Source organism: Trichoderma virens, assembly GCF_000170995.1.
Source record: "Trichoderma virens Gv29-8 chromosome Unknown TRIVIscaffold_85, whole genome shotgun sequence".
NCBI classification, from domain to species: Eukaryota; Fungi; Ascomycota; class Sordariomycetes; order Hypocreales; family Hypocreaceae; genus Trichoderma; species Trichoderma virens.
This window is the reverse complement of record NW_014013664.1, coordinates 1,219,813-1,243,933: the sequence shown is the minus strand read 5'-3', so window position 1 is coordinate 1,243,933 and position 24,121 is coordinate 1,219,813. Positions and strand designations below refer to the sequence as shown.

The 24,121-nt window shown below is 50.7% G+C and overlaps 6 protein-coding genes across 6 annotated transcripts; 3 read left to right on the top strand and 3 right to left on the bottom strand.

Annotated features, from left to right (window-relative positions):
• Positions 1 to 648: 648 nt before the first annotated feature.
• On the top strand, positions 649 to 4,307 carry TRIVIDRAFT_182402 (uncharacterized protein; the record flags this gene model as incomplete). The annotated part of the gene is made up of 1 exon (XM_014097736.1): positions 649 to 4,307. The coding sequence occupies one exon, from the start codon at positions 649 to 651 to the stop codon at positions 4,072 to 4,074; it is 3,426 nt and encodes a 1,141-aa protein (XP_013953211.1).
• Positions 4,308 to 4,508: 201 nt separating this feature from the next.
• On the bottom strand, positions 4,509 to 5,815 carry TRIVIDRAFT_157484 (uncharacterized protein; the record flags this gene model as incomplete). Its single annotated transcript, XM_014097735.1, has 3 exons — positions 4,509 to 4,733; positions 4,811 to 5,350; positions 5,654 to 5,815. 3 exons carry the CDS (start codon positions 5,813 to 5,815, stop codon positions 4,509 to 4,511), a joined length of 927 nt encoding a protein of 308 aa, XP_013953210.1.
• Positions 5,816 to 7,775: 1,960 nt separating this feature from the next.
• Positions 7,776 to 9,085, top strand: TRIVIDRAFT_231626 (uncharacterized protein; the record flags this gene model as incomplete). Its single annotated transcript, XM_014097734.1, has 2 exons — positions 7,776 to 8,151; positions 8,214 to 9,085. 2 exons carry the CDS (start codon positions 7,776 to 7,778, stop codon positions 8,987 to 8,989), a joined length of 1,152 nt encoding a protein of 383 aa, XP_013953209.1.
• A 67-nt stretch (positions 9,086 to 9,152) lies between these two features.
• On the bottom strand, positions 9,153 to 13,949 carry TRIVIDRAFT_44298 (uncharacterized protein; the record flags this gene model as incomplete). Its single annotated transcript, XM_014097733.1, has 1 exon — positions 9,153 to 13,949. The coding sequence occupies one exon, from the start codon at positions 13,947 to 13,949 to the stop codon at positions 9,153 to 9,155; it is 4,797 nt and encodes a 1,598-aa protein (XP_013953208.1).
• A 1,647-nt stretch (positions 13,950 to 15,596) lies between these two features.
• Positions 15,597 to 17,271, bottom strand: TRIVIDRAFT_158130 (uncharacterized protein; the record flags this gene model as incomplete). Its single annotated transcript, XM_014097732.1, has 2 exons — positions 15,597 to 17,003; positions 17,095 to 17,271. 2 exons carry the CDS (start codon positions 17,269 to 17,271, stop codon positions 15,597 to 15,599), a joined length of 1,584 nt encoding a protein of 527 aa, XP_013953207.1.
• Positions 17,272 to 22,458: 5,187 nt separating this feature from the next.
• On the top strand, positions 22,459 to 23,015 carry TRIVIDRAFT_43930 (uncharacterized protein; the record flags this gene model as incomplete). The annotated part of the gene is made up of 2 exons (XM_014097731.1): positions 22,459 to 22,566; positions 22,653 to 23,015. The coding sequence occupies 2 exons, from the start codon at positions 22,459 to 22,461 to the stop codon at positions 23,013 to 23,015; spliced, it is 471 nt and encodes a 156-aa protein (XP_013953206.1).
• Between the last annotated feature and the right edge of the window lie 1,106 nt (positions 23,016 to 24,121).

Below are 24,121 nucleotides of genomic sequence, written 5' to 3'. Positions count from 1 at the left end.
CGTGGTGCAAAACACCAGACAATCAGCAAGATGCGCGTGAGAAGCTGTGCCGGCGCAGCGTCAATGCTGTGGTGCCCGACCAGACGAGGCCTGATCTGAGGGGTGTTGCCAGCCCCCCTATATGTGATGGATGGATCAATATGTGATAATGATATCAAATGAGATTATGAGATTATGAGATCCGGACCGGCACGTGATCGGGGCGAGACTGATGGGACGCGAATTGGGGACTGGAATTAGGGGAAGCGAAGCGGCTATGACGATGGCGACAATTGAAATTACATGCTGGCCATGTCATTAAACGCCCCGAGCCACAGGCGCCGCAGCGTGCCAGCCCAACTTCCCAACTTGACCCCAAACAACAACAACAGCAGCAGCGCCGCCATCACCAAAGCAGGGCGCATAATCGAGTGGCACGGCAGACGAGAGAGAGATAATTGAGGCATCATCAGCACAAGCACAAGCAAACCGCACCGCATTGCAGAGGCATCGCAAACCCGCATTCTCTCTCTCGACGCTCCACTCACACCACCATCGCACAGAATACACACAGGCTTCTTTCGGCGTGTTCCTGGCGTTCTACTCCTCTACTAACGCATGTCGCCTCGCTGCAACCCACCGACTAAACCGGTCTTATAAGACGCCCAAATGGCGTCTCCGCCCAATACAGAGCCGCCACGGCGTGCAGCAACAAACTCCAGGGACGAAGCCGCAGGCCTATCGCAGTCACTTAGCCAGCTGTCACTCGGCCAGCGTGGCCCGCCATCCCCCGGATTATCGCCATTGCCCTCTCCCTCGACGCCGCTGACGCCTTTAAATCTCCCTCGCCATGCCTCTCCTTCGTCTGCTCGCACTCCATCTCTCAGTCCCTCAGGTAGAGAGTCGCGAGCTGCAACCCCCACCCTCGTCCGCAAAGCCTCGATGAACTCCCTGCACTCGGCAAACGGCGTCGGCCCTTCGCGGTCTTTATCCAGGCGCTCCAGCCTGGGGCAGGTTGTTTCACCGGGCTTGAGGGCGTCGTTTGGAGCTCCCGAGCCTGAATGGCGTCCGCCTGTCACGCCCAGCTCCGTGGCGAGCGGCCACTTCAAGGACGAGCTCGAGGCCCATCACGGGCCCGTGTCTACGCTCTACACCGAGACGGTTGTTGTGCTCAACGATGCCGTCTACGGCCACCGCTTCTCGCGCCCGCGCACCCCCAAGAGTGCCCTCAACACCATTGTGGAGCGCCCCGAGCGAATCAAGGCCAGCGTCCTGGGTGTGTCCGCAGCCTATGTGCGTCTTGGGGAGCGTCACAGCGATGGTGCGCTGCCCATTCTGCCAAAGGGCAATGTTCACATGCTGCCCAGCATCCCCTTTCGCATCCACAAGACGGATCGGAGGCTGTCGCTGCTGTCCCCTGCCGTCACCAACGTGCATGGGACCAAGGGGATGGAGGAATTCAAGGCCATGTGTGAGTCTGCTGAGGCCGTCTTGGCTCGTGGAGGAAAGGAGCTGCAGAGGCCGGCCGGGTCCACGACGCAGGAGAAGCTTCATGAGGGCGACTTGTACCTTTGTGGCGAGTCGCTAGATGCCATTGAGGGTGCTCTGGGAGCTGTGTGCGAGGGCGTGGATGCCGTCTTTTCTGCTGGGCCGCGCCGTGCATTTGTTGCCGTTCGACCTCCCGGGCACCATTGCTCTGCCAATCTCCCGTCTGGCTTCTGCTGGGTCAACAATGTCCATGTTGGAATTATGCACGGCATCCTCAACCACGAACTCACTCACGCCGCCATCATCGACTTTGACTTACACCATGGAGATGGCTCTCAGGCCATTGCCTGGGCGCACAACTCTCGGTCAAAGGCCGCCACCAAGAGCCATGCCGCCTGGAAAAGGACGTCGATTGGTTATTTCAGCTTGCACGACATCAACTCATATCCCTGCGAAAACGGCGATGATGACAAGATTAGAAACGCAAGTATTTGCATTGAGAATGCACACGGCCAAAACGTCTGGAACACCCATCTCCAGCCATGGAAGACAATCGAGGATTTCTGGGACCTTTACGAGACCAAATACACCATACTCCTCGACAAGGCCCGCAGCTATCTCAAAGCTCAGGCGGAGAAGCTACAAGACGCAGGCGCCAAACCGCGGGCTGTCATCTTCTTGTCTGCTGGCTTTGATGCTAGTGAATGGGAGGGCGCTGGAATGCAGCGTCACAAGGTCAACGTGCCCACCGAGTTCTACGCGCGGCTCACGCAAGATATTGTTCAGCTTGCCGCAGAAGAGGGCCTCTTTGTTGATGGCCGTATCGTCAGTGTCTTGGAGGGTGGCTACAGCGACAGAGCCTTGACTTCGGGCATTCTCAGTCATCTCAGCGGTCTTGTTGGGAAGCAGAACGTGCCTCGCCAAGGCCGTCTTTCTTTCACGCAAAGTGCCTATAACGAGGATGATGAGTATCCTGCACACTCGTTATCATCCATCAACCCGTACGATCCTTCGTGGTGGTCGGCTGACCAACTTGAGAAACTGGAAGTCACAGCAGGACTACCCGATCTCACGCCAAAGAAGCCGCGTATGGTTACTCCTCCAACCTATTGTACACCAACCCAAGCTTCTACGGCTAGGGCTGTAGACCCCCTCAAGATGCGACGAAGCATGTCGACTCTGGTCAACAGATCCAACGTCTCAAGCCGATCTCCATCTCCCTCGCCCCCTGAGGTTCCATGGACGGTGGCTGCCAACGAGCTCTCAAAGCTCCTCATACCGCGGGATCGCCAAACCGACAGCCACACGGCTGATGATTTGAATCCAGAGGCGGCCCGCGTACGGCGGGATAGGCAATCGAGTGGCACGCCGGATCTCGAGCGACCAACATCGAGAATGTCGCTTCGCGATCGCAAGCCTAGGTCTATTGATCCCATTCAAGAGGAGAACAATGCTCGGCAGATGAGGGACCGGAGAAAGACCGTGGGTCCTTCAGCAATTGCGGCAGAAAAGGTGAACATGCAATTTTATGAACACCCCCTTTTGTCATCAATAGCGACGACTAACATGTGTTATCAGGCATTCGCTCGCGGCCAAACACCGCAACCACCCCTTGTCGGCTTGCCTCCCAAGCCCAAGAATAACCGTCGGCTTAGCACATCGTCGGTTGCTCCCACGCAACAACGTAGTGTTTCTCGTGCCGCAACGATCAGCGAGGAACTACCACTTCGCCCTGCAACATCTGCGGGTCCCATCGCCGGGAGGCCTATCTCAATTGCAGACAATCACGCGCAGAGTGTCGGCCCTACCGGAAGAATCACTGTTAGAAGGTCACGGCCGACCACGGCTCATGGTGAGCCGGCCCTCAGGTCACCAATGCTTGAAGCCAGAAAGGAGGGTCCTGCAGAAGCAACTACGGCACCTTCAGTTGCAAGGCTGGACGCTACTATTGACGACATGGATAAAATCACCAAGGATATCAAGAAGATCAAGATCAACTTGATCACCCAGTCGCAAAAGGAGGCAAAAGAAAAGGCTCGCCTTGAGGCTGAACAAGCCGCCAAGTCCGAGCTGCGCACTTCATCTGCCAGCACCAACAGATCCGTGGAGTCTGGCGGCCTCAAGACACCCAACAGCGCCACCGGCCGCAGATCCAACTTCAACGCTGCGTCCCCAGATGGGACCATGCCGGCGCTATCGACCGCCTCTGAGAGTAGCCTATCAACCCCCAATATGGAGCACTTTACACCACGGACTGTTTCCCCTGAATCGAGACAAGCTGTGCCAAACGTGAGCTCTCCTCGCTCGGCGAAAGTGATGGATGAGACATCCGAGTTTTTCCAGTACCAGCCTGAAGGGCCACCGCCGGTCTCCATTCCTCCTCAGGAGCCGCTCAAGTGGCTTCCCCCAACACTCCCAGGCGGCCCTCCAGTTGTCACACCTGGCCTCCTTAAAAAGAAGAGCAGTGCTCTTTTCCAATATGGCAGCAGCGGCACAATCCCCTTTGCCCCCAAGCAGCCAGCTCACCGCAACACCTCACCTCAAAACAAAACCCAGAGGAAGCCAAGCGGTACTATCAGGGGCACCCCCAGATCTCCACCAAAATAGTAGACGGCTACCATGAAAATGCAAAATGGAGACGGTATTAGATTTCTTATGTCACACGGATGGTACGGTATGGAACACGGAAAGGATAGGAGTTTGTTTGCTTTCCCCCCCCCTTTGCCTGTTTAGCGCTTGTTGAAGCTCGTTCTCTCCTTTTTTTTTGAGACCAACTGTTTTCTAGCCAGTATGCACCCTTTGCCAAACTACCAGCCTCTGGAATGCTGGGTTGCCTTCATTACATGATACCCGTTCCCAAACAAAGAAAAAAAAAAATCTTGTCGGAAGCTATTTATTCTACCTCTTTAGTACATCCCTATTTTTTATAGATGATATTGATCTTCCTTCTATATCATAATCTTGTATCTCCCCTGAAGTAAAATCTTGTAGTCTGTTATAGCCTATTATACTCTAATCTATGATGAGACTTGTAAAGCGTTTTATGGAAAGTGCTGGCGGAAGTCCTTGAGAGACACACCCACGTCGTTGAGCGTCGCTTTGCTGGTTTCTCCTGCTTCGAGGTGGTTTTGTCGCTGGAACGTCCAGACTTGCTCCACGCCGAGGCTTTCTAGGAATGAGAGTGCGCGGCTGTAGTTTGTGGCGACTTGGGCGATTCCGTGGCTGTCGTCGGACATTGTGAATTTGCCTCCTAGTTGAAGCCATTCCTATGATTTCACCGTTTAGTAAGATCTCCCCCTTTACTACTAATTTTGGAGAGAGATGCTCTGTAATGTTGGCGTACCTCTGAAATGATTCGGCCGGGATATGGCTCGTCGAGGCCCTTTCTCAGGGCTGCAGAGTTACACTCCAGCCAAGCACCAATCTGTGCGGCATACTCAAGATTTCGACGAATCTTTTGCCAGACGCCGGGCCACTGTCTGACGTCCCTGCCCGGGTCCTCGCTCATGAGGCGAATGAGATCAAAGTGACCGACAATGCGCGGTTTCAGCGCCTGCAGCATCTCATACTGCAGATCGTAGTAGTCCTCGTAGAGGCGCTCCTCTGAGCCTCCGGCGGCGGCGACGGCGGCGGCATAAGTTGCCTTGTCGTAGTCGATGGGGATGCTGTGGACGTGGTGGACGGAGCCGATGAAGTAGTCGACGAAGGGGGATTCGTTGAGGGATTGGACGAGGGGTGTGTATGAGGGGCGGATGAATTCTGCTTCGAAGGCGATGATGATGTGGATTTGGGAGGCGTATTTTTGTTGGAGGCGGCGGGCTTCGATGAGGTAGGATTCGTGGCGGGGGGGAAGGGCTTGGAGGGAGGCTTGGGGGTCGGACAGCTAGGTGATGAGTGTTAGATGGATGGATATGATTTATGAGGTTGGTGATGAGATTGAGATGGTGAATGAGTGAGTGAATTGGTGAGAATGATGTGTGTGAGTAGTGAGTGATTTGGGTGAGAATGATGTAAGTGAGTAAGTGAGTTTAGCTGTGACATGTGAATATGTGGTGTGGAGGGGTAGATGCGAATTGAATGCTGTGTAACGCGAGACAATAACCAAGATTGGGAAGACGAATTGCTCAAGGTGATAGGATAAATAAATAAATGAATGGATAAATAAAAAGATACGCATGCGACATACCTCTTCTGGATACAAGTCTCGCTCCTCATAGCGAGGCATATGCTCTGTAAGGCCAATGGTTTTATACCCAAGAGATATAGCGTGCAGAATGATGTCCTCCAGCTGGTCGACAGCATGGCCAGGGCAGAACTGGCCCGAATGGGAATGCATTGTGAAAGCCATTGCGACGGAAGCCCGAGCGAAACAAGGACACTCCAATGAGTCTGAATATCCAATTTTTATTATTGAATCGTGTTATCTTGGAAGTAGAATTTGGGTTTTAAAGAGAGGCAGACGCTCTATTTTTTTCTGCTGCGAGATCGCCCGCTCATCGGGAGGCCCACTATTTCCTTTCCTGGGGCCGGATTCGGTAATCTCGGAGCCCGTGAGGCGGTTCTGGGAAATCATTGGTCTGTTGGGGATTGGGAAGGATGATTGTATAAGACGTTGATTGTCTTGTGACTGTGGCTGTTTTAATGCCGGTATTAAATTCCAAAGACCAACGCAAATCTACATGCCAGTTGTTGGTGAATAATAGGTAGCCAGCTACATACAACTGTCATACAACTTGTGACTGGATGCTTGACTCGCTGCATCTCCAAGCCACCACTTGATTCGTGCAGAGGCTAGGCACCAGCCACAGAGCAATACACAGCTCACGAGCCACAGTCTCAACCATGTGGCTCCTGCCGAGGCAGATTCCTTATCAACATCACAGAGCGTCTGATTGGCCAGTCAATCGCATTTGCTCATCGCATAATCACGTGGTCTACAAGGATCTTTTGATAAACAATCACAAATCGAATTCCTTGAAACGGAAGGCCCCGCTTTATCTACAACACCGATTAAGCTTCAATCTGGGAAGGACCATCAGCTCCGCTCCGGAAGAGGGCCAAGGCTTAATCCGACTCTTCAGCACTTTAACCAAGGCTTCTTTTCTTCTTGATCGACACTGCAATCAGCTTCAGCTCAGCATATGAAACAGCTCTATAAGACACCGCCACGCCAGCTAGCCCTCTGCTGCCTACGAACGAGGTGAACTATGGTAATCTCCCGAGGCCAAACGGGGCAACCGCCGGCAATGAGAGCCAAGAGATGGGGCGTATGCAGCCACGTTAAATCCGTGGGAAATAACAAGGCGCGGCAAGAATTCCGCGTTCGACAAGATGAAGGTGCGGCTTATTCGAAGTGGTGAGAGCTAATACTGGAAGGTCAACCTGTCAAAAAGAAAAATCACCACCAAAAACAAGGAAAGATGGTGTCTTCCCCCCCGTATCTCGTGCAGCTGGGAGGCTGAGAATGGCGGGCTGGACTAGTTTTCGGGAAACCGGCAATGGCGGCGCGTTAAAACTGGACGCCAAGCTCGACTCGATCAAGCGCGAGGGACTGGTTGTTTGATGTCTTTGCGGCTGAGATTTGCTGATGATATCGAAATCCCTGTCCTTGTCTTCATCTTGAAGGAAAAAGAAAGGAAAAGGGAAGAGAAAAGACTCGACACAAGTGCTGTTGCAGTCTATCGAGTATAACACGCTCAACTACCATTTGGAATCCCCAGAATCTCAATCGTTTATCCCTCATCTTCAACGTTGGATTCTGCCAAAAGGTCCGCGGAGGGGCGCGGGACCACTTGCATCCAATATTGATCTGCAGGCTGAATTGGCCCCTTGCTATTTCGACTTCGGGATGCAGCTGGCTTAGGGCGCCAAACCCAATGTGATGAGCCTCCAATCAGGACTTCGTCCCCGACGGAGAGGGCTGGCGTGCTACTTTCGCTTCCGTGACGGACACGGCCTCTGACAACCGGCCTAGTGCCCAAAGGGTCTTCCCATTGTGCACTGGCAGAGTCAAGAATGCCTTGCCCCATGTCTGTGAACACGAATGAGGCGACGACATGTGCACGACCCCTGCGAGAAATCGATGGCCCGCTCCCAAGGTCACGATGCTAGATGTTATCGGGCCATCCTTCCCCATGCGAGTATGCTAAAGGGCATAGCTTTATAATACTGCTGGGATGCTGGATGAGAAATACTTCCTACCACCGGCGCATCCTCCTGACGGTTTTGTCTTTTTTTCATTGTGCTGCTCTCCGTGAGAAAACAAAGGTGTCCAAAGGGTGGCATCCACGGGTTGGATTTGGTCAAACATGGTCAAGATGCAGAATCTACCGACCTCGCTCGCACTGCTGGTCTCTTCCCTCCTTTTCGCGTCGACCTCCTCGGCTCTGCACATCAGACCTCGACAAGCCGATGCTCTGCCCACGCCAATCGCCCATCTCTCCAATGCTGCAGCCGCGGCCGTCATCACGCCTGGTCCCTCTCTGGATATCGTTGGCGAGCTGAAGTTTGCACGCGCACTTCCTACTATCCCTGCGTGTGCCACTTCGTGCGTTGCCTCCGCCGTCACCAAATCGACAAACTGCAAGTTGGGCGACACTCTATGCGAATGTAACCATGCGACCATCATCAACAACGGCGCGGCGTCTTGTGTCCAGAGTGCCTGTGGATATGTTGGTGCTGTCCGTAAGTAGCCTGGATAAGCATTGTGTTTGCAATGATAGGTTCAAGCTGACTTTGTTCAACAGAGGCTCAGGTGGCGGGAGAGGAGCTGTGTATAAGTGTGCTTGCCGGAAATATTCCTAGTAGTCTTTTGTCTACTCCTACCGACAACAACAACGTCCCTGGTCAAACGGGTGTTTCCTCGCCAAGCCCGAGTAGTGGGTCGAATGGCGGATCGAGTGGCGGGTCCAACGGAGGTTCAAACGGAGGATCTAATGGAGGCTCATCCGGAGGATCTTCAGGTTCATCAGGATCTTCGGGGTCATCTGGCTCATCTGGCTCATCCGGCTCAACATTCCACAAGCCCAGCAAGAGACTCTCCAAGGGGGCCATTGCCGGTATTGTCGTTGGTGTTGTCGTAGGTATTGGTGGCGCAGCCGCAGCCATCTGGAAGTTCTGCCTGAACAAAATGAAAGGAGGAAGCACACCACCACCCGCCGGAGTCGATCCAGCACCTATAGCTGCACCAGCTGCTGCTGCACCCGTCGTTGTCGCCCCTGTTGAAACGGCACAAGTCTCTCCCGTCGAACCTTTCAAGCCATCGGTGACTCCTCAGACCGTGTCCAGCGTGTCGCCGTTCCAGGGGTCGACTGGTACAACGTCTCCGGTATATCCAAACGCCGCCGAGCTGTCCAATGGACCATATCAACAGCCCCCTGCCGCATACGCGTATCCTCCGCATCCAATGGGGCAGGTATATCATGAAGCTCACGCACAGCCGCCAGAAATGGCCGGTGACACGCATTTGCCGCAGGAGTTGCACGGCGGAGGACCAGTGTACGAGATGGGCACGCATAATTAAAGGGTGAAAAATGGATGAATATACGTAAATAATAAACGAGAAAGCTAATGTATGTAATCTAACAAATGATATCCACGTCTATTTCAAATTCTATATAAAATACACCGCTCAATTGCAGAACTTCGGGGGAATAAAACGGAACGAAATAGTACAAAGAAAAATATCAAGACATCTCAAATCCCCAAATGTACTTTGACTTCCACCAGGGCTTTTTCGCTCCTTCGTCTGCTCTGTTATTATACCCTTCTTCTTGAACATCATGCTTCCCAACAATATTCAGGAACACTTCGTTCAGTGTCGTAGGACTAACGCTATGGTGCGCAATGCCCAAATACTCCTTCTGTTCCTCCAACATGATAAGCAGTCTTCCCCTGGCGCTTTCACTAGTAGTCGCTGCCCCGCCTTGCATCGGCACCGCGGACGAAGGCATCGAGAAGCGCATCTGTCCATGATACGTCTCCTGCTCGACGGATGCTCCGGGGAAGTTATTCAGCACCCACGCACGAAGGTTGTCCATCTCCTCTGGAGTAGAATGAGGCGCAGTTTTGGTGACGAGGTGGACGTGCATAGTATCTCCGAAGCGGTGACGGAGCTTCTCCGTCGTCCCGAGGGCGAGCATGCGGCGAGCCATGATGCCAGCGCGATTGGCCAGCGCGTCAGCTTCTTCCATGCTGTGCGTGGTGAGAAGGATGGAACGACCTGGGACGATGCTCTCGAGAGTGCGCCACATGATGCGCTTGGCTGCCGCGTCGAGACCTGAGGACGGTTCGTCGAGGAGGATTACGGGCGGGTTTCCGGTGAGGGCGATGCCGAGAGAGAGCTTGCGCTTGTTGCCCCCTGAGAGAGTATGTGCCATAACGTCTGCATAAGCTTCCAGCCCGACGGCGCGGATGACGGCGGGGACTTGGTGGTCGATATCAGAGATGCCCCGAAGGCGAGAGTAGTGGCGGAGGTGCTCGCTGACCGTCATGTTGTCGATGGCGTCGAACTGGGGGCACACGCCGAGATTTGCTCTGGCAGCGGCACGGCGTTTGGTGACGGAGATGTTTTCGATGAACACATCGCCCCCGTTACGGCTTGGTGCAATGTCGCCTCGGATCAGAGAGATTGTGGTCGATTTACCAGCGCCGTTGGGACCAAGGAGAGCAAACACTTCGCCGTGTTCAACTCCAAAGGTGACATTATCGACAGCAGTATTCTTGCCAAAAGCCTTGGTCAGATGCGCGATGCGAAGGCCGTCAGACTGGCCATCTAGGCCATCGACACGGAGCAGTTCGTCTGCGACTTCTGGATCGTCAACCTCGGGAGACTTCTTGGCCTTCTCAGAGGCATATCGACCAGCGCCGCTCTCGATCCAGACTACTATGGAGAACCAAAAGATGGATTGCAAAATGAGATAGAGTAAAGGACCACCGTATGCAGTCATTGCCGCAGGATTAGGCCGAAGTATGTCGTTGTCGCATGTAGTCGAAAAGATGTTTTGACCAACCATCGCCGTGCGAATTAATGAACCCGTGGGGAAGATGGCGGCAATGACCCAATGTGCGATGAGAGTGTCTCGATCGGTATTTGCCGCAGGAGAATAGGTAAGGATAAATAAGTATGTAATTATGTAGATTGCAAAGCCTAGTGAATGCACGACAGAAGTCATTGCGTAAGTTGCCATTGCACTGGCGCAAATGAGAGAAAAGAGATAGGAAATAATGATTGTTGTAAGAGCGTAAAAGATGAAAATAGGAAATAGATAGCCTCCATTATACCATGAATTCGATGATACGACAAATATCATGGCAGTTAGGATCATAGGCACTATCATTATGCCAAAGTCGAAGATGACATGCGCAACCCAAACCGGTAGAGTACGAACACCGCTCGAGTATTGCAAGCTGCGAACATTCTTGAGCCTCTCCGAATTCGGATAAAGACCAAGGAGGCCCGGGAAAATTGAGAAAGCAACAGAAAAATAGATCACAAGCTGGAGTCCTCTGCCGGTTGAAGGAGCGACGGGATAGTCAAACGCTTTGTATTCCGTTGCAATGGTAATATTGGCGAGCATCGTGTTGAGAAAATTTTGACCCAAGACCGAAGAGTACATGGAAAAGTTGTCGGCCTTGAAAGCCAACGTCGGGACTGAGTTAGAGTCGCCAAGCCACATGCCCGCGGGTGTAATAATCCTCCTGTTGTTTTTGATATAGTCCTCAAAGGATGAAAGCGAGTCTACTAGATCGACGGTGACATTCCCAACAGTAGTAGAACTATCACGGCTTCGGAGGCTAGCCTGGCCCGGTAGAATTGGTTTGAACAAATCTGTCATAGAGTTGCCAAATTGAGATGATGGGCCGCCGGCCAGATGGGCCGTATCCAAGAGCTTGAAGAAATTATTGTTTGATGAGTGGCTGCTTCGTTGCGTGGGCGAGCAGCCAACCAAATCGTCGTTGCGAACAAGAAGTTGAATAACCGAAGCGGCAATGATGGGGACTAGAAACGCAGCCGCATAAGGAATCCAATTCGTCTTGAACACTGTAAATCTCTTTCTCAGAAGTACACCAACCTGCTGAACCATGCCGATCTGTCGTCCCGTGAGCAATGACAGATTCTCGCCGGCGATGGGCGTATCGCTTGCAATCTTGGCAACCTTTTCGTTGATGACATCGGGTTGCCGCTGGAGGCCCTCGCCGTGAACTTCCTCAGCCAGGTGAAGAAAGACATCTTCAATGGTTGGGCCAGAGGATCTGTATGGGATACCAGCGGCTTCCAAAGCCCGGATAACCTTGGCAGCCTGGTCTGAAGATGAGGACATGTAAGTTACGTTGTTTGTAGCAACCTTCTTTGTGACACCTTCGATATCGGGCACTGCGTTTAGGGCCCTTGGGTTGAGTACATGAATGCGGTAGCCGGCACCAAAAGTGTCTTTAAGTTGCGCAGAGGAGCCTTCAGCCCTCAATGTTCCCTTGGATAGGATGGCAATGTTGTCGGCAAGCAAGTCTGCTTCATCGAGGAAATGGGTCGTCATGATGATTGTACGCGAACCACGCTCTTTTAGGAGAATGTCCCAGATTTTTCTGCGCGACAGAGGATCAATGCCAGAAGACACTTCATCAACGCAGCAGACAGAGCTTCCACCAATCAACATCATTCCAAGCTGAAGCTTTCTCTTTTGGCCACCTGATAGAGTCTGTGACCAAGCTTTTGCCTTTGATCGAAGCCCAATAGCGTCGATCAATTCTGCAATTTCAGTATCCGGAGTTTTCTTGCGAGGATTTTTGATACGGCTAAACAGCCGGATGTGTTCCTCCACAGTCAACTCGTCCCAGAGGACATTCTGCTGGGGAGCGAATCCAAGACCGCCGGACGTATCGACGGAGATATTACCGCTGGTGAAATCGCTAATACCAGCGATGGCGTCAAGTGTAGTGCTTTTGCCGCTGCCATTTGCACCAAGCAATGCCAAAATCTCGCCCTTCTTGGCCCTCAATGTCAAGTTATCCACGGCGACCACCTCGGGCCTTGGTGGCGAGACAAAGGAAAAGAATTTGCGAATCAGACTTGGCTTGTAAATTTTGGTCATATTGTCAATACGGACCGTATCTTGGACGCCGCCGACAGGGCTTTCGAGAGCAGTTGACGATCGAGTACCCGTGCTCACTCCGTGTAGAGTTTGCTCTACAAAAGCTGCAAGGAATGGATACACGGCCATCTGGATGATGAAAAAGATCCAATGAACAATACCAGGAAGATTAGAAGTGTGGCCTGGCGGTAGGTGTATCAGATTCGTTGCTTGTCCATATTGCTCGAATCGAGCAATGTATATAATGAAATAGACAAAATTACACGGAGTGAAGAGCAAACTGAGGACAGCGACTGTCGCAGTATTGGGATGTGGAATAACCTGGGCCACTATACCCAGAACCATCCAAGTGATAGAAGTCACTATGCTCGAGAGCTGAGCCTTTTTAAAGAAGCATGCTCCGAGAAGGGACATGGACGTCATGGCGATGCCGCCGAGAATGAAGAAGATGATCATGATACCAAAGCTAGTGTTTGTCCAGATGGTGACTCTAGCAACAATAGATGCCACGATCCAGCCTGGCATGTAAGTCAAGGCAAAGGCGTGATGATGGGAGATGAGCCTGGCGAATTGACGGTGCCACCCTTGGCTTGTGGGCATCATGGCGTCGATAAGCTGGGATAATCCCCTTTCTCTCTCGGTAGCAATGAAGCCGGGCATATGATAGCAGACGCCAATCACACCGGTTATGAAAGAAACACTCAGATAGCTGATAAAAGAGCTCTGGTATTTTCGCCGGACCTCAGCCTGGCGCTCGTCTTCGGTCAATTCGGTATAAGCGTATTGCTGCGTTGTCGAAGGAAAAGAAGATCCAGACTTGAGGCCAGCAATAGCAGCATCAACAGCACGCTGGAAAGGCAGTGCATATATCTGGGCGTCATTGTCGCCCTTATCCGTCAGGAAGCTGTTCCCAAGGCCAGCATCAGCACGCAGAGTATAGTTCCAGAAGCCGTCGCTGCCCTCGTCAGGAGAAGAATAAAAGACCACAGCGCCGAAGCAGTTTGATGTGCCGCGAATAGTGCTCCGGCAGGTATACCCTAAGTCGGATTCGTCTTGTATAGTTGTCGCATTCTTGCCCGCTCCTTTGACAATATTAGAAACAGAGCTAATAACACGTTCTATGTCACCACCCGTGTGGCCGCTGTTGACGAAGACGACTGTGTTTCGGCCGCCATCGGATTTGGAGAGAGCATTGTCGAGAGAAAAGATGTTGGCTGGAGATCCAAAGCCATATTTGTCGTTGGGCTGAGTAAACTTTTGGCCAATGCCTAGATAGACAGTAAGGACGATGGGAAGAACAAGAGCGCTGTAGATGGTGGAGACGCTGTGACGAATGAGGACGATTCTGAGCGTCTTCTCTGTCAATGCCCAGATCTGACTATAGAGAGTCATGTTGGGCAGAGAAGGGGCATGCCCTCGTCGTGGTATGGAGTTTAGGTTGGTGTCTTCCATCCACAGATGGAGTATCTGAGGATAACGAGGAAGGTATGAGAAGTAAAAGCCGTTGTATCACCGTGTGAGAGGTGATGGCAAGGCTAGACGACTGATATGGATCAACTGTATGGATGATTCAGATCCAAACGAGAAACAGGGGAAACAAAGACGGGAGGATCAGTAGCCTTAAATAAAGTTGAACCCGATGCATTCGTCTGTTGTCTTAGCCATCAAGGCACTAGCCAGGAGAGAGTCGCAACAGCCGCCATGATGATGGATTGGATTGATCCGCGTATTAGCGACAGGGATCACACGTGTGGGTTGCATTTCGTTTGGCTCGGTTGTTTTTCTGGTGAGGCTTTGTTGGAGGCAAAGCTCTAGAGAGGAATTGAAACTCGTGCCTAGCTGCGCCATGATGCGTCAGTGGCCGCCATCAATCCACTGGAGGGGATATAGGGCTCCAGCTGCCCTGAAAGCTCCGTAGGATCCCCTGCCAGAAAGGGCATTTAGTGAGGCCCCTGCTAACCGTAGCCAGCTAGCAGCGCCATATTTGGCCCAGAATGGATAAGGTGGACGCTAAGTTTCGCGGGTGGGGTTGGGGAGAATCAGCGCCACGTACTTCCCAAACGGGATCTGGAACATGTGAACCTGTGCAAAATTGCATCTTCGTAGTTGTTTGAGATGGATGGATGCTATGGAGAGACCGACGCCGTAAATGTGATAATCGCAGCGCTGTGACCGTTGCAGTACCAGATTGAATGTGGTCCATCCATAAGTATTGTATTCAACTGACATCCAGTGGTTGCACAGCCTCTCTGAAGCAATCTCCAAAGCCTGTCCACGGCTTCAACATCAAACCACCATCCCGACCGTAGCATGGCGCCACGCGGCTCCTCTGCCAGCTGCTGCTCTCTTTGCTGCGATTCCCGGGCAGTACGAGCAATACGGCACGCAAGCGAGCGATGAGGCATCGAAGCCTAAAATTCTAAGTCCTGGTAGCGCCGATCCTTCGAGACGTGGGCCGCAGGTATTCGCACTAACATTTGGCGCATGAAGCTGGGCAGCGCCAAGAGGCCTCTAGAAGCAAATACGCGCAATACGGCACCATCGCGAGACTGGGGTTGCGAGGGTCTCGGGCTTTGATTGGTCACGATGGAAAGGGGCGGGTATGCCTTGGTCACTTGGACCATCTGTTGGTCAGTGAAGTTTTGAGGCTGATCATATGTATGTACTCGTAGAGCTTCTTGATTAATGTCACTGAGTTCTAAGCCAATCGTAGTTGGACAAGGAGGGAATTAGACATTTATTACCATGATGTGGTCGTTCTACTCAAACTTCTAGACTGGTCTAGAAGGCAGCACGTTAAAGATGAAAAGCGCTCAGCTTCCCCATCTCCATGTGGATTGCATACCTACATCTAGTAATGGGTGATATCATGATGCAGATGCCCTTCGCTCTGAGAACTTACATCAGGATTGGACGCCACTTTGATCCTTCACGTAAAATATGTTCCTTTTCAGAAATGACCTGATTATTGTAGAGGTCCTTCATTCTGCCCAACCTGACAATTTCCTCTTTTACTATTTTCATCTAGATTATGATACGCTACTCCTCCGATATGTCCAAGCTTGCTATCATCGACTCTAGCTCTAGGATAACCTTCTCGTAAACAGCCTCCTGGAGTCTGGGCTTCTTCAAATCCTTTCCATGCCCAAAATCACACTCGAGAACTTTCTGCGTCAATTCCTGATATACTGGCCCCAAATAGCATGACTGTGATGCTAATCGGCGGACTCCCTCGATGTCGTTGTGGTTGATGCGCTCCCACCTCCCAATCGCCAGGAGAGCTACTCCCAAACTGTAAAGCGTGACATTGCGCACTCCGTACTTGTACTGTGCATCCTCAATAGAATGAGTCAAACTGGCTGGAGATTCGACGTCCATTAAAGAGTCTCCGGCCTCGCGCCCCCCGTGGATCAGCTCTACACCAAAGTGTAACGTTTGGAGTGACATAGTCAGGTCGTCTCCTTGTCGGAAGAAGGCAAGGTCTCTGACACTCCACAACTCGTTCAGCCATGGAGTAGAGTTGAACTTTAGCACCGCAGAAACGAGTCGATGGGCCAATCGCAGTTGGCCAACAATGGTCAGTCTGTTACTAGCGGATTGGCCAAGCGCTTCATCCATGAGCATCACGTCGTCAAGACCCATTTTACCGCAATGATGGCTGCTTGAGCAAGGGAAGAAGCAGTGGCGATATCCTTCTTGTATGCAGCTGTCGATATGCCCCAGACCCTCTAATTTGCACACAATGTCCGGAGTTGAGCATCGTCTTGACAGTTCGGGGCAGAAATGCCCCGTAAGCTGAAGGTCATCTGGTGAAACAACCGTCGACTGTGAGGTGGCAGCTGTAGAGCCGATGGACGCTGATTCGGCATCGCTATTGCTGAGATCAGAGCCGTCGCCGAGGCTGGAAAATCTGACCTTTTGGCGTTTTCGCCGGTCATTCTGTGAGTTGTCCGCTTCTGAAGCTGGAGTCATTAAACCTGCACTGGACCAAGTGATGGAGTCTATCGTCCTCGACCGGACCTCTAGTCTCGTCAAGGACGTCTGGAAAAAGGCCCTCTGATGTAGTTGAGCTCCATAGCAGAGGATGGCAATCTCCATCTGCACGTCAGTCTCTGCTTTAGCGTCTAAGAAGAGCTTAACGAAGTGTCTCAGGTGCGGTGTCTGTGTGCTCGACCAAGTCGTTGTCAATGCTTCATGGAGAGCCTTTGAAGCCCTTCGTATAGCGCCATATGCCCCAAATTCCAACGGCAGCCTCCCTGCTCTCGCACCCGGCTTCTTAGCCGTATAAGACTGACGTGGTTGAAGTTCGCCGACTTGTTTTCGCAGACGTCTCAGACTACTGTTTGACTTTTCGAGAACATTGATTTGATCTTCGAAATTTTTCTTCTCGAATGTAATCGTGACTCGTTTTCTCAGCTTTCGAATGGAATCTTTCAGCGGTTTGCGCTTAAGTTGCTCATCCTTGAGAGTACATTGCTTGAGTTAACTGTTCCGTTTGCTATTCGCTGACCCGACAAAATCGTGATCGCATTCTTACCCGTTTTTGCTCCTCTTCCAATGGTGCGAAGCATTGAAATGCTTTCTGAAGCGCCGATATACTCTCTTTGATATCGTTGATAATATCCACCAGCGGCATCATATTTCTCCCCAGTCGCGCTTCCACTTTGCGCCCGTGTCCATGGGCCCGCCACTCATCATGTTCTGGATCCTTCATCATATCTTTGACGACGGTGTGTTGGTCATCCAAGACCAGACGTAGGACCAGCTCAACTTCATTGAGAAAGTAGTCTCGCTGTGCCCCAAATAATTTCCGTATTCTCTCGACTTCTGCCGAATAATGGCAAAAGACCTTGAATTTTGCGCGAACAGATTTGTAGACGTTGACGGAGTTCCCAATCATGGGCAGGATTCCATACGACAAGGACACTGGATCCATTCCTGGTTGAGTGAGTGACGATGGCTTCGTTTTTCGTAGCTACGACTGAGGAGTTCAGGCAAAGAATTTGGTCTGTTATTTGACCGCCCTCATCAGGTAGCAGGTAGGAGCTGAAGCGATAAATGTCACGGATTCCGGGGGCAATTGAGGCGGAGCCTCCACCGGCGCAAACAATCATGTGCATGTGCATTAAACAGCCTTGCAATCCTCCAAATCCGCCCGCCTGCAACCAATCCTTGTCGGGCTACCCAGCAACCTGCACAATTTATTGGCTGATATAGGCGATGGGCGCCTCCGCACTTTCAATCATGGCTATGTCGGCATGCGTGCGGCTGATATGGTCTGTTTAGATCTTGTTGTCTGTCACCCATTTTCTCTATGCGATGATAGATTTGACCTGCTGCAATCACATACGTGCAAAGCAGCAAATGAACTCCAGGCTGTCCACAAAATCAACGCTGTACTTTTCCATTGCGCAATCGAACCTGAGCTTCACGCCGTAAAGTCTTGGGCGGAACCGTGCCATAATGGCACAGCTTCTCCGATCTCGAGATGCATACGACCCCATCAGAAATATTCAGGAATGGCAGTTGCAGCAACTAAATGTCCAACCCAGTGACCACATTGAAGAAGCTGCCAAACACAATGAAATCGCTGGACTCTCGTCAAGTTTATTGGCTCTCTTCAAAGAAGTCGTTCTCACATTATCGGAGCAGGCAAACATCCCCAAAGATGCTCGGATCAGCATCGAACGCAGCTACAGTGCTCTGATTCTATGGTCAGATGGTTTTGGCATCGCGCAGGGCCGTCTAAATGACACTTTTAACAAGTCACACAAACTCCGCTATACAGTCTTCAAGAATTTATTGCATATTGGACGTGTTCTTGTCGAACGTGCGTATTTGTCTTTAGCTACACTCTGTTCGATGATCAGCTGACTGACGTGACGATTGCCGTCATCTACAGGCTTAGTACCTGCGGTGAATACCTCGTCGGAGAAGTTAAAAATGCTGTGTTCCAGCGTTGAGTCAAATATTGAAGCGACAGGTGGCCTCATAGCCGAAGAATCCAGCAGAGAGAGCGATGATTCCTCCAGTGATGCGGCCTCTACTTTCTCGGATGATGATATTTATGAGATTGCGGAGGACCTCAAGACCGATACTTTTGTTCTATCCGGCCTAGATCCATTGTTGAAATCTCCGATATTCGACTCTCAGCCCAGAAATACCATAGACGGCCCTGCTGTTCCGACCTGGAGTCCCGAGAAGCACTATTTGGAGAGAATCGGCCACAGGTTCCCTTCCGCAGACGTTCTTCTTACCTCACACCTCGCTAGGGTTAATTACGAACGCTATCTGCGGTGCCAAGCAACCAGAGAGGCTCGGGAAGAAGAAGAAACTCTGCCTATAATGAACCAAGAAGAGGGAGATCGATCCGGGACAATAATCGCCGGCACTAAATTCAATGATTCCGGTGTCGGCACCTCCATTGCACTGACTATGTCCTATGCAGAGACTACGATGACTTACAGTCATTATGGCAATGATGGCAAGTCCGTACGCATACCGCCACTCTCGAAAGAAGCCAAAACAGGCGCGCCGTTTACTTGCATTGCCTGTGGTCACACAGTCGTCATTACGAACAACTCCGCATGGAAGTAAGGAAGAGCCCAAATGCAAGAAACATGAGTGTCTGATAAACTAATAGGAGATTAGACGGCACATATATCTTGATCTTCAGCCCTATCTATGCTTAGATATATCATGTCCCTATAGCAGCAGCACCTTCGAAAGTCGCGAGAAATGGATTTCTCACTTAGCATTGGATCATGAGATGGAGCCCAAATGGGAATCTACTGAATGTCCCCTTTGTAGAGAAGAAATAGGCAACGGAAAGATGGTCATTACTAGGCATATTTCCAGGCATCTCGAAGAAATATCGCTATCAGCTCTGCCTGGTGATGCGGAATCAGACGCAGAGTCTGAAAGTAGTTCCGAACCCAGTGATGACAGTGCTTCTCTCCATGAGAGAACTTACGGTGGCATTGACGAGGATGGAGAAGCGCTTTCATCTGAATACGATGCAAACTTGGCCTCTGAGGATAATATCAATATAGACGCCCAAACGAAGGCAAAGAACAAACACCTGGTACGACTCGAAGTGGACAGAGCGATCGCACAAAAAGCTGCTGAAGTTACCGCCGCTGCAAAGGCCAAGTTTGAGGAACTGAGTATGATGGAGATGGATGCCATCATTGAGAAAGCGAACAGACAGGCAGAAGAGGTTTCTAAAAACAAAGAATTAGCTCATATCATGTTCAAAGATGCCGTTGGTCGAAAGTTCTCCTTTCCGTTTCACATATGCTACACCTGGCAGGTACATCTCTTATTATCCCCTTGTTCTGCTCATTATATTACCGAGCGTAATGAACTGACATTAATCAATAGGGGATGGAGGCATTGATTAAGCAGGCATTCCAACGGATTGACGTTCTTGGTCCCCACGTCCAAGAAGGCCACTATGACTTACTGGGTCCTAATGGCGCAATCATTCCTCCCTCTGTCTGGGAGGAGGTTATTGAGCCGGGTTGGGATATCGTCATGACCATGTGGCCGCTCGACAAAACACCACTGGCGGGACCGGAAATAAATGAGAGGCCTTATAATGAAGAAAAGAGTCGTGAGAACATCAACCCAGTCCAGAACAGTGGCAATTCAAAGGTATGGTTCTCAAGTTCGCCATGGTTGTGTAGACCATATTTTGTTTACCAAGTACTGAACATCTTTCAGAAAGGGCCAAACATCTTCACAACGACGAAAACATATTTCAAGGACGAACCCCATAAATTCGCTCAGTTTAATATCATTTTGGATAGGATGTTACCAACTACATGGGTCCCTGACAGACGACGACGGTCATGCATCCAATGCAGGGTGGCAAAAGTAGGTATATGATTATTATGTTATTATTCAATTCCTAATGAATCAAATAGGTCGAATGCGATGGCGAACACGCTGATTCTTGTACGAGATGCCGCCTTAAGAAGTTACCTTGTATGTTCCAATCTATTTCGATACCACGGCAACCCCCAGATGCGTAAGTTGCTTCAATGCAGTCACCAGTTTTGGCATAAGCTGCTAACATATTTGCTACCAGCGATAGCAACGAAATACGCGAGGGTATTGTCAAAATTGGCCGGCTATTCAATGGTTATCCTTCATTTATCCACGAGTTAAACATTATACTGCCGCCTGGATATCGCGTCGAGGTTATTGATGCGAGAGCAGTGCGATTGTTTATGCCTGATAGTGAACCAATCGTCGTCCGATTTGGCATATCAAAACCTTCAACCATGGGCGTCGATAGTCAAGCTGGCAGCAGTGGGCAGCGCGAGGCGCCTTCAGACGACATGATGGGTACTGACCCTCAATCTAGCGATCCTAACCTCCCCTCCACCAAGCCCGATATCCACATATCTGATCAACACGATATTAATGACTACCAGGCGGACTCTTCCTCACAACACCAGCCCAGCGATAAAACATTCCCTAACACTCACGAACAATCAGCTATGCCGGTTCCCATCCCCCAGCTGCCGCATCTCGACCGTCCTTTTCCTGCTCACGCTCCGGTACCGTCGTCGGCTTCGTCTCAGGTCACACCTCCTGGGCAACACCCGCAAACACCAGATTACCAGAGGAAACAGGCACAGCGAAATGCTGGCGCCATTACTGCGAGAGAAGTCCTTGGCCCACTAATTAGCGTGCATACGGTGCAGTTGATGCTCCCGTACGCATATCAATTGACACAACTGGTGTGGGAGGCGATCAAGACTATCATTGAGCGAGATGATCGCGCTAGAGACGACCTGAAGCTCTTGATGGATCTCGTGGATAAGAAAATCGACTCTATGCATTTAAATCGCGGTGATGGGTCAGAATTAGGGGGCAAGTCAAAAGATGACTCGTCCTCTGTTTCGTCGACCTGGAGGGAGTTCAGAACTAAGATGTTTTATGAGCTGGAGCGACAACCGCTTGCCTGCAGAACCTGCCGTCTCAGGAAGAAACGCTGCTCTGGCGAGCAGCCCGAATGCATGACATGCAAAAGATTGTGGCTTACTTGCAGTTACGAAATCACCACCCAAGAGGACGACTCGACAGTTGCTGCTCTAGCCTGGAGCGAGCCTAAGATTAAGGCTAGCAAAGACCAGGAGCGACGAACACTCGCCTGCAGAACCTGCCGTTTCAGGAAGATACGCTGCTCTGGCGAGAAGCCTGAATGTATGGCGTGTATAAGGGAGGGGGTTACTTGCACTTACCAAGTCACTACCCTCCAAGGCACCCCGCTCACAGATTACATGAATTTTGAGGCCGGTCGTGGTACGGGGCCAAATCTCTCCAATATCATAGACAGAGCACTTTGAACGCTGACAAGAACTCAATCTTAGCTTCCGATTTTTCTCTGCCAAGGGAGTCAAAGCAGGCTCCTGCCCACTCGGTCATTAAGACAAAAGGCGCATCAGAACTAAGGAACGCTGAGTTCAAGGGCTTGCTTGACGCCATGAGCATTACAAAAGGTCTTCTCAAGAAAGGCGAGCTGTCTGAAAGATTCGTGAACAAAATACAAGTATGTGGTACCCCGTTAGATGGAACAATCCGGGTTATTATACTGACTCAATTCCGCCAGAGTCGTTTCATTGACAACCCTGACATATACAACCAAGTTTTACAGACTCTTCGAGAAGTACAGGATGGTACCCGTTCAACCCAAGACGCTTATATAGCAGGCAAAGAGCTGTTTGGCTCGAATCCGGAGCTGATTGACGATTTCCGTATCCTTCTAGCCAAAGAGCTCGGATTTGATGAAAGAGTTATACAAAGAGCTCAAAGTGTGTCACAACATGACACTGAAACTTCCAAGGAAGCTCCTACGACTGAAGGAGACAAGGGTAAGGCTACGGAGGAAATGGCAACAGTGGGCAGTAAAAGCGGTACCAACGACGGAAATGAACCTCAGTACTGCCTTTGCAATAGAGGGAGCAGTGGTATCATGATCCGATGCGACAATGTCGACGTAAGTCCAAACTCATTCTCTGTCACTGTACTCCATAAATATCTTTGAAGATGTCATAATTGAGAATCTAGCTAATACAGTATCAGAGTTGTAAACTTAAATGGTTCCATCTGGAATGCGTGGGTCTTTCTGCTGCTCCTTCATCAAAAGATAAGTGGTATTGTCCCGATTGTCGTGGCCATCTTCATACCGAGGAGGAAGAAAGTATACCACCGCGGCTGCTTCAGGTATCAGCAGGAGAATTGATGCGCATTCGCAGTCAAAAACCCAGGTTGGCCGATGTCCCAGACGATAGGCTCAGGGAGATGATTGTCAGTGTGAAAAAGAGTAAATGGAAAACGCAGCAGCAACACCGAGTCCAGGAAAACCAACAGCATGCTGGTTCTAATCACATTAACATGGCCCTGCCGGATGAGCCAGCCTGGAACCCAGCAAAGATTTTTGAGTAGGTTTCTACCAGCGAACTTGGACTTTTTTTTTTCTTTTCTTTATTCCTCTCTATTTCCTTTCCGTTCTACCTCCTCTCCTTACTTTCATCCCTCCCATGACTTGTTAGATGTATTCATTCTTTGATGAATGGACTAACATGGTAACTAGACAATGGAATACCACATTTGGTACGCCCGCCCAGTTCGAGCCCAACAACGCGCCTCATGGTCCGGTGCAGATTCAGCAGCCTCAATCCGACCTCACTCCCCCAACTCAGGCGGCGATTCCAGATGCCACAGCCCAAAATACGCAAAATATTCAGGCCAATCGAGAGGGATTAGCTCAATATGACAAGATGATTCTGGAAACTATAGATGATCTCGATCCGGTTCTTCAAGATATCGATGATAAGCTTGACGCTATTGGGGGTCGACAAAATTCAGAACCGGCTGCTAGTCAGACTAGTCTACAAGTGTTTGGTAATAAGAAGGTGCCCTCTATTGGTAGGATTGATTATCCCCCTCCTAACCCACACATTTATATCTGGCCACCACATTCGTATGATGATCCTGGTAAGGAAGAGAACGAAAAGACCGGATATTCAACTCTACCACCACCTCCTCCACCTCTACTCATGGCGGAGAATGAAGTCATTACCGACCCTGGGTTATACAACGGTGAATATACATTCCTGGCCTAGCCATTATTCCTACAACTCAATACTGATGTGACGTTAATATAGCTCTTAAACTACCATTACCTTCCAGCAAAGAACTAGAAAAATTACTCATAAAATATCCCGGCCATGAGCCATTTCTAGCCACTCCTAGTCCAAATATCTATACTAAGCAAGTGCCACCTATCGCTGGTGCTTCGGACGGTGGCAGCTCGGCTGAGGCTAACAGCTTCGATAAACCCTCTCATGAACGAAACTCACCCAAGGTTCCCTCATCGCCATTTGCACCTCCCGTTTCCAGTCAGCTTCACGAGACTTTTACACCCTCTGAAGAGGTGCGGCCATCAACGTCTCGGTCATCCAAAAGAGACTTGGCCGCTGGCCCCTCAGAGCCGACTGATGAGCTTCATGGAAACGTAGAGGCACAAAACCTTGATGGGTTTTACGATG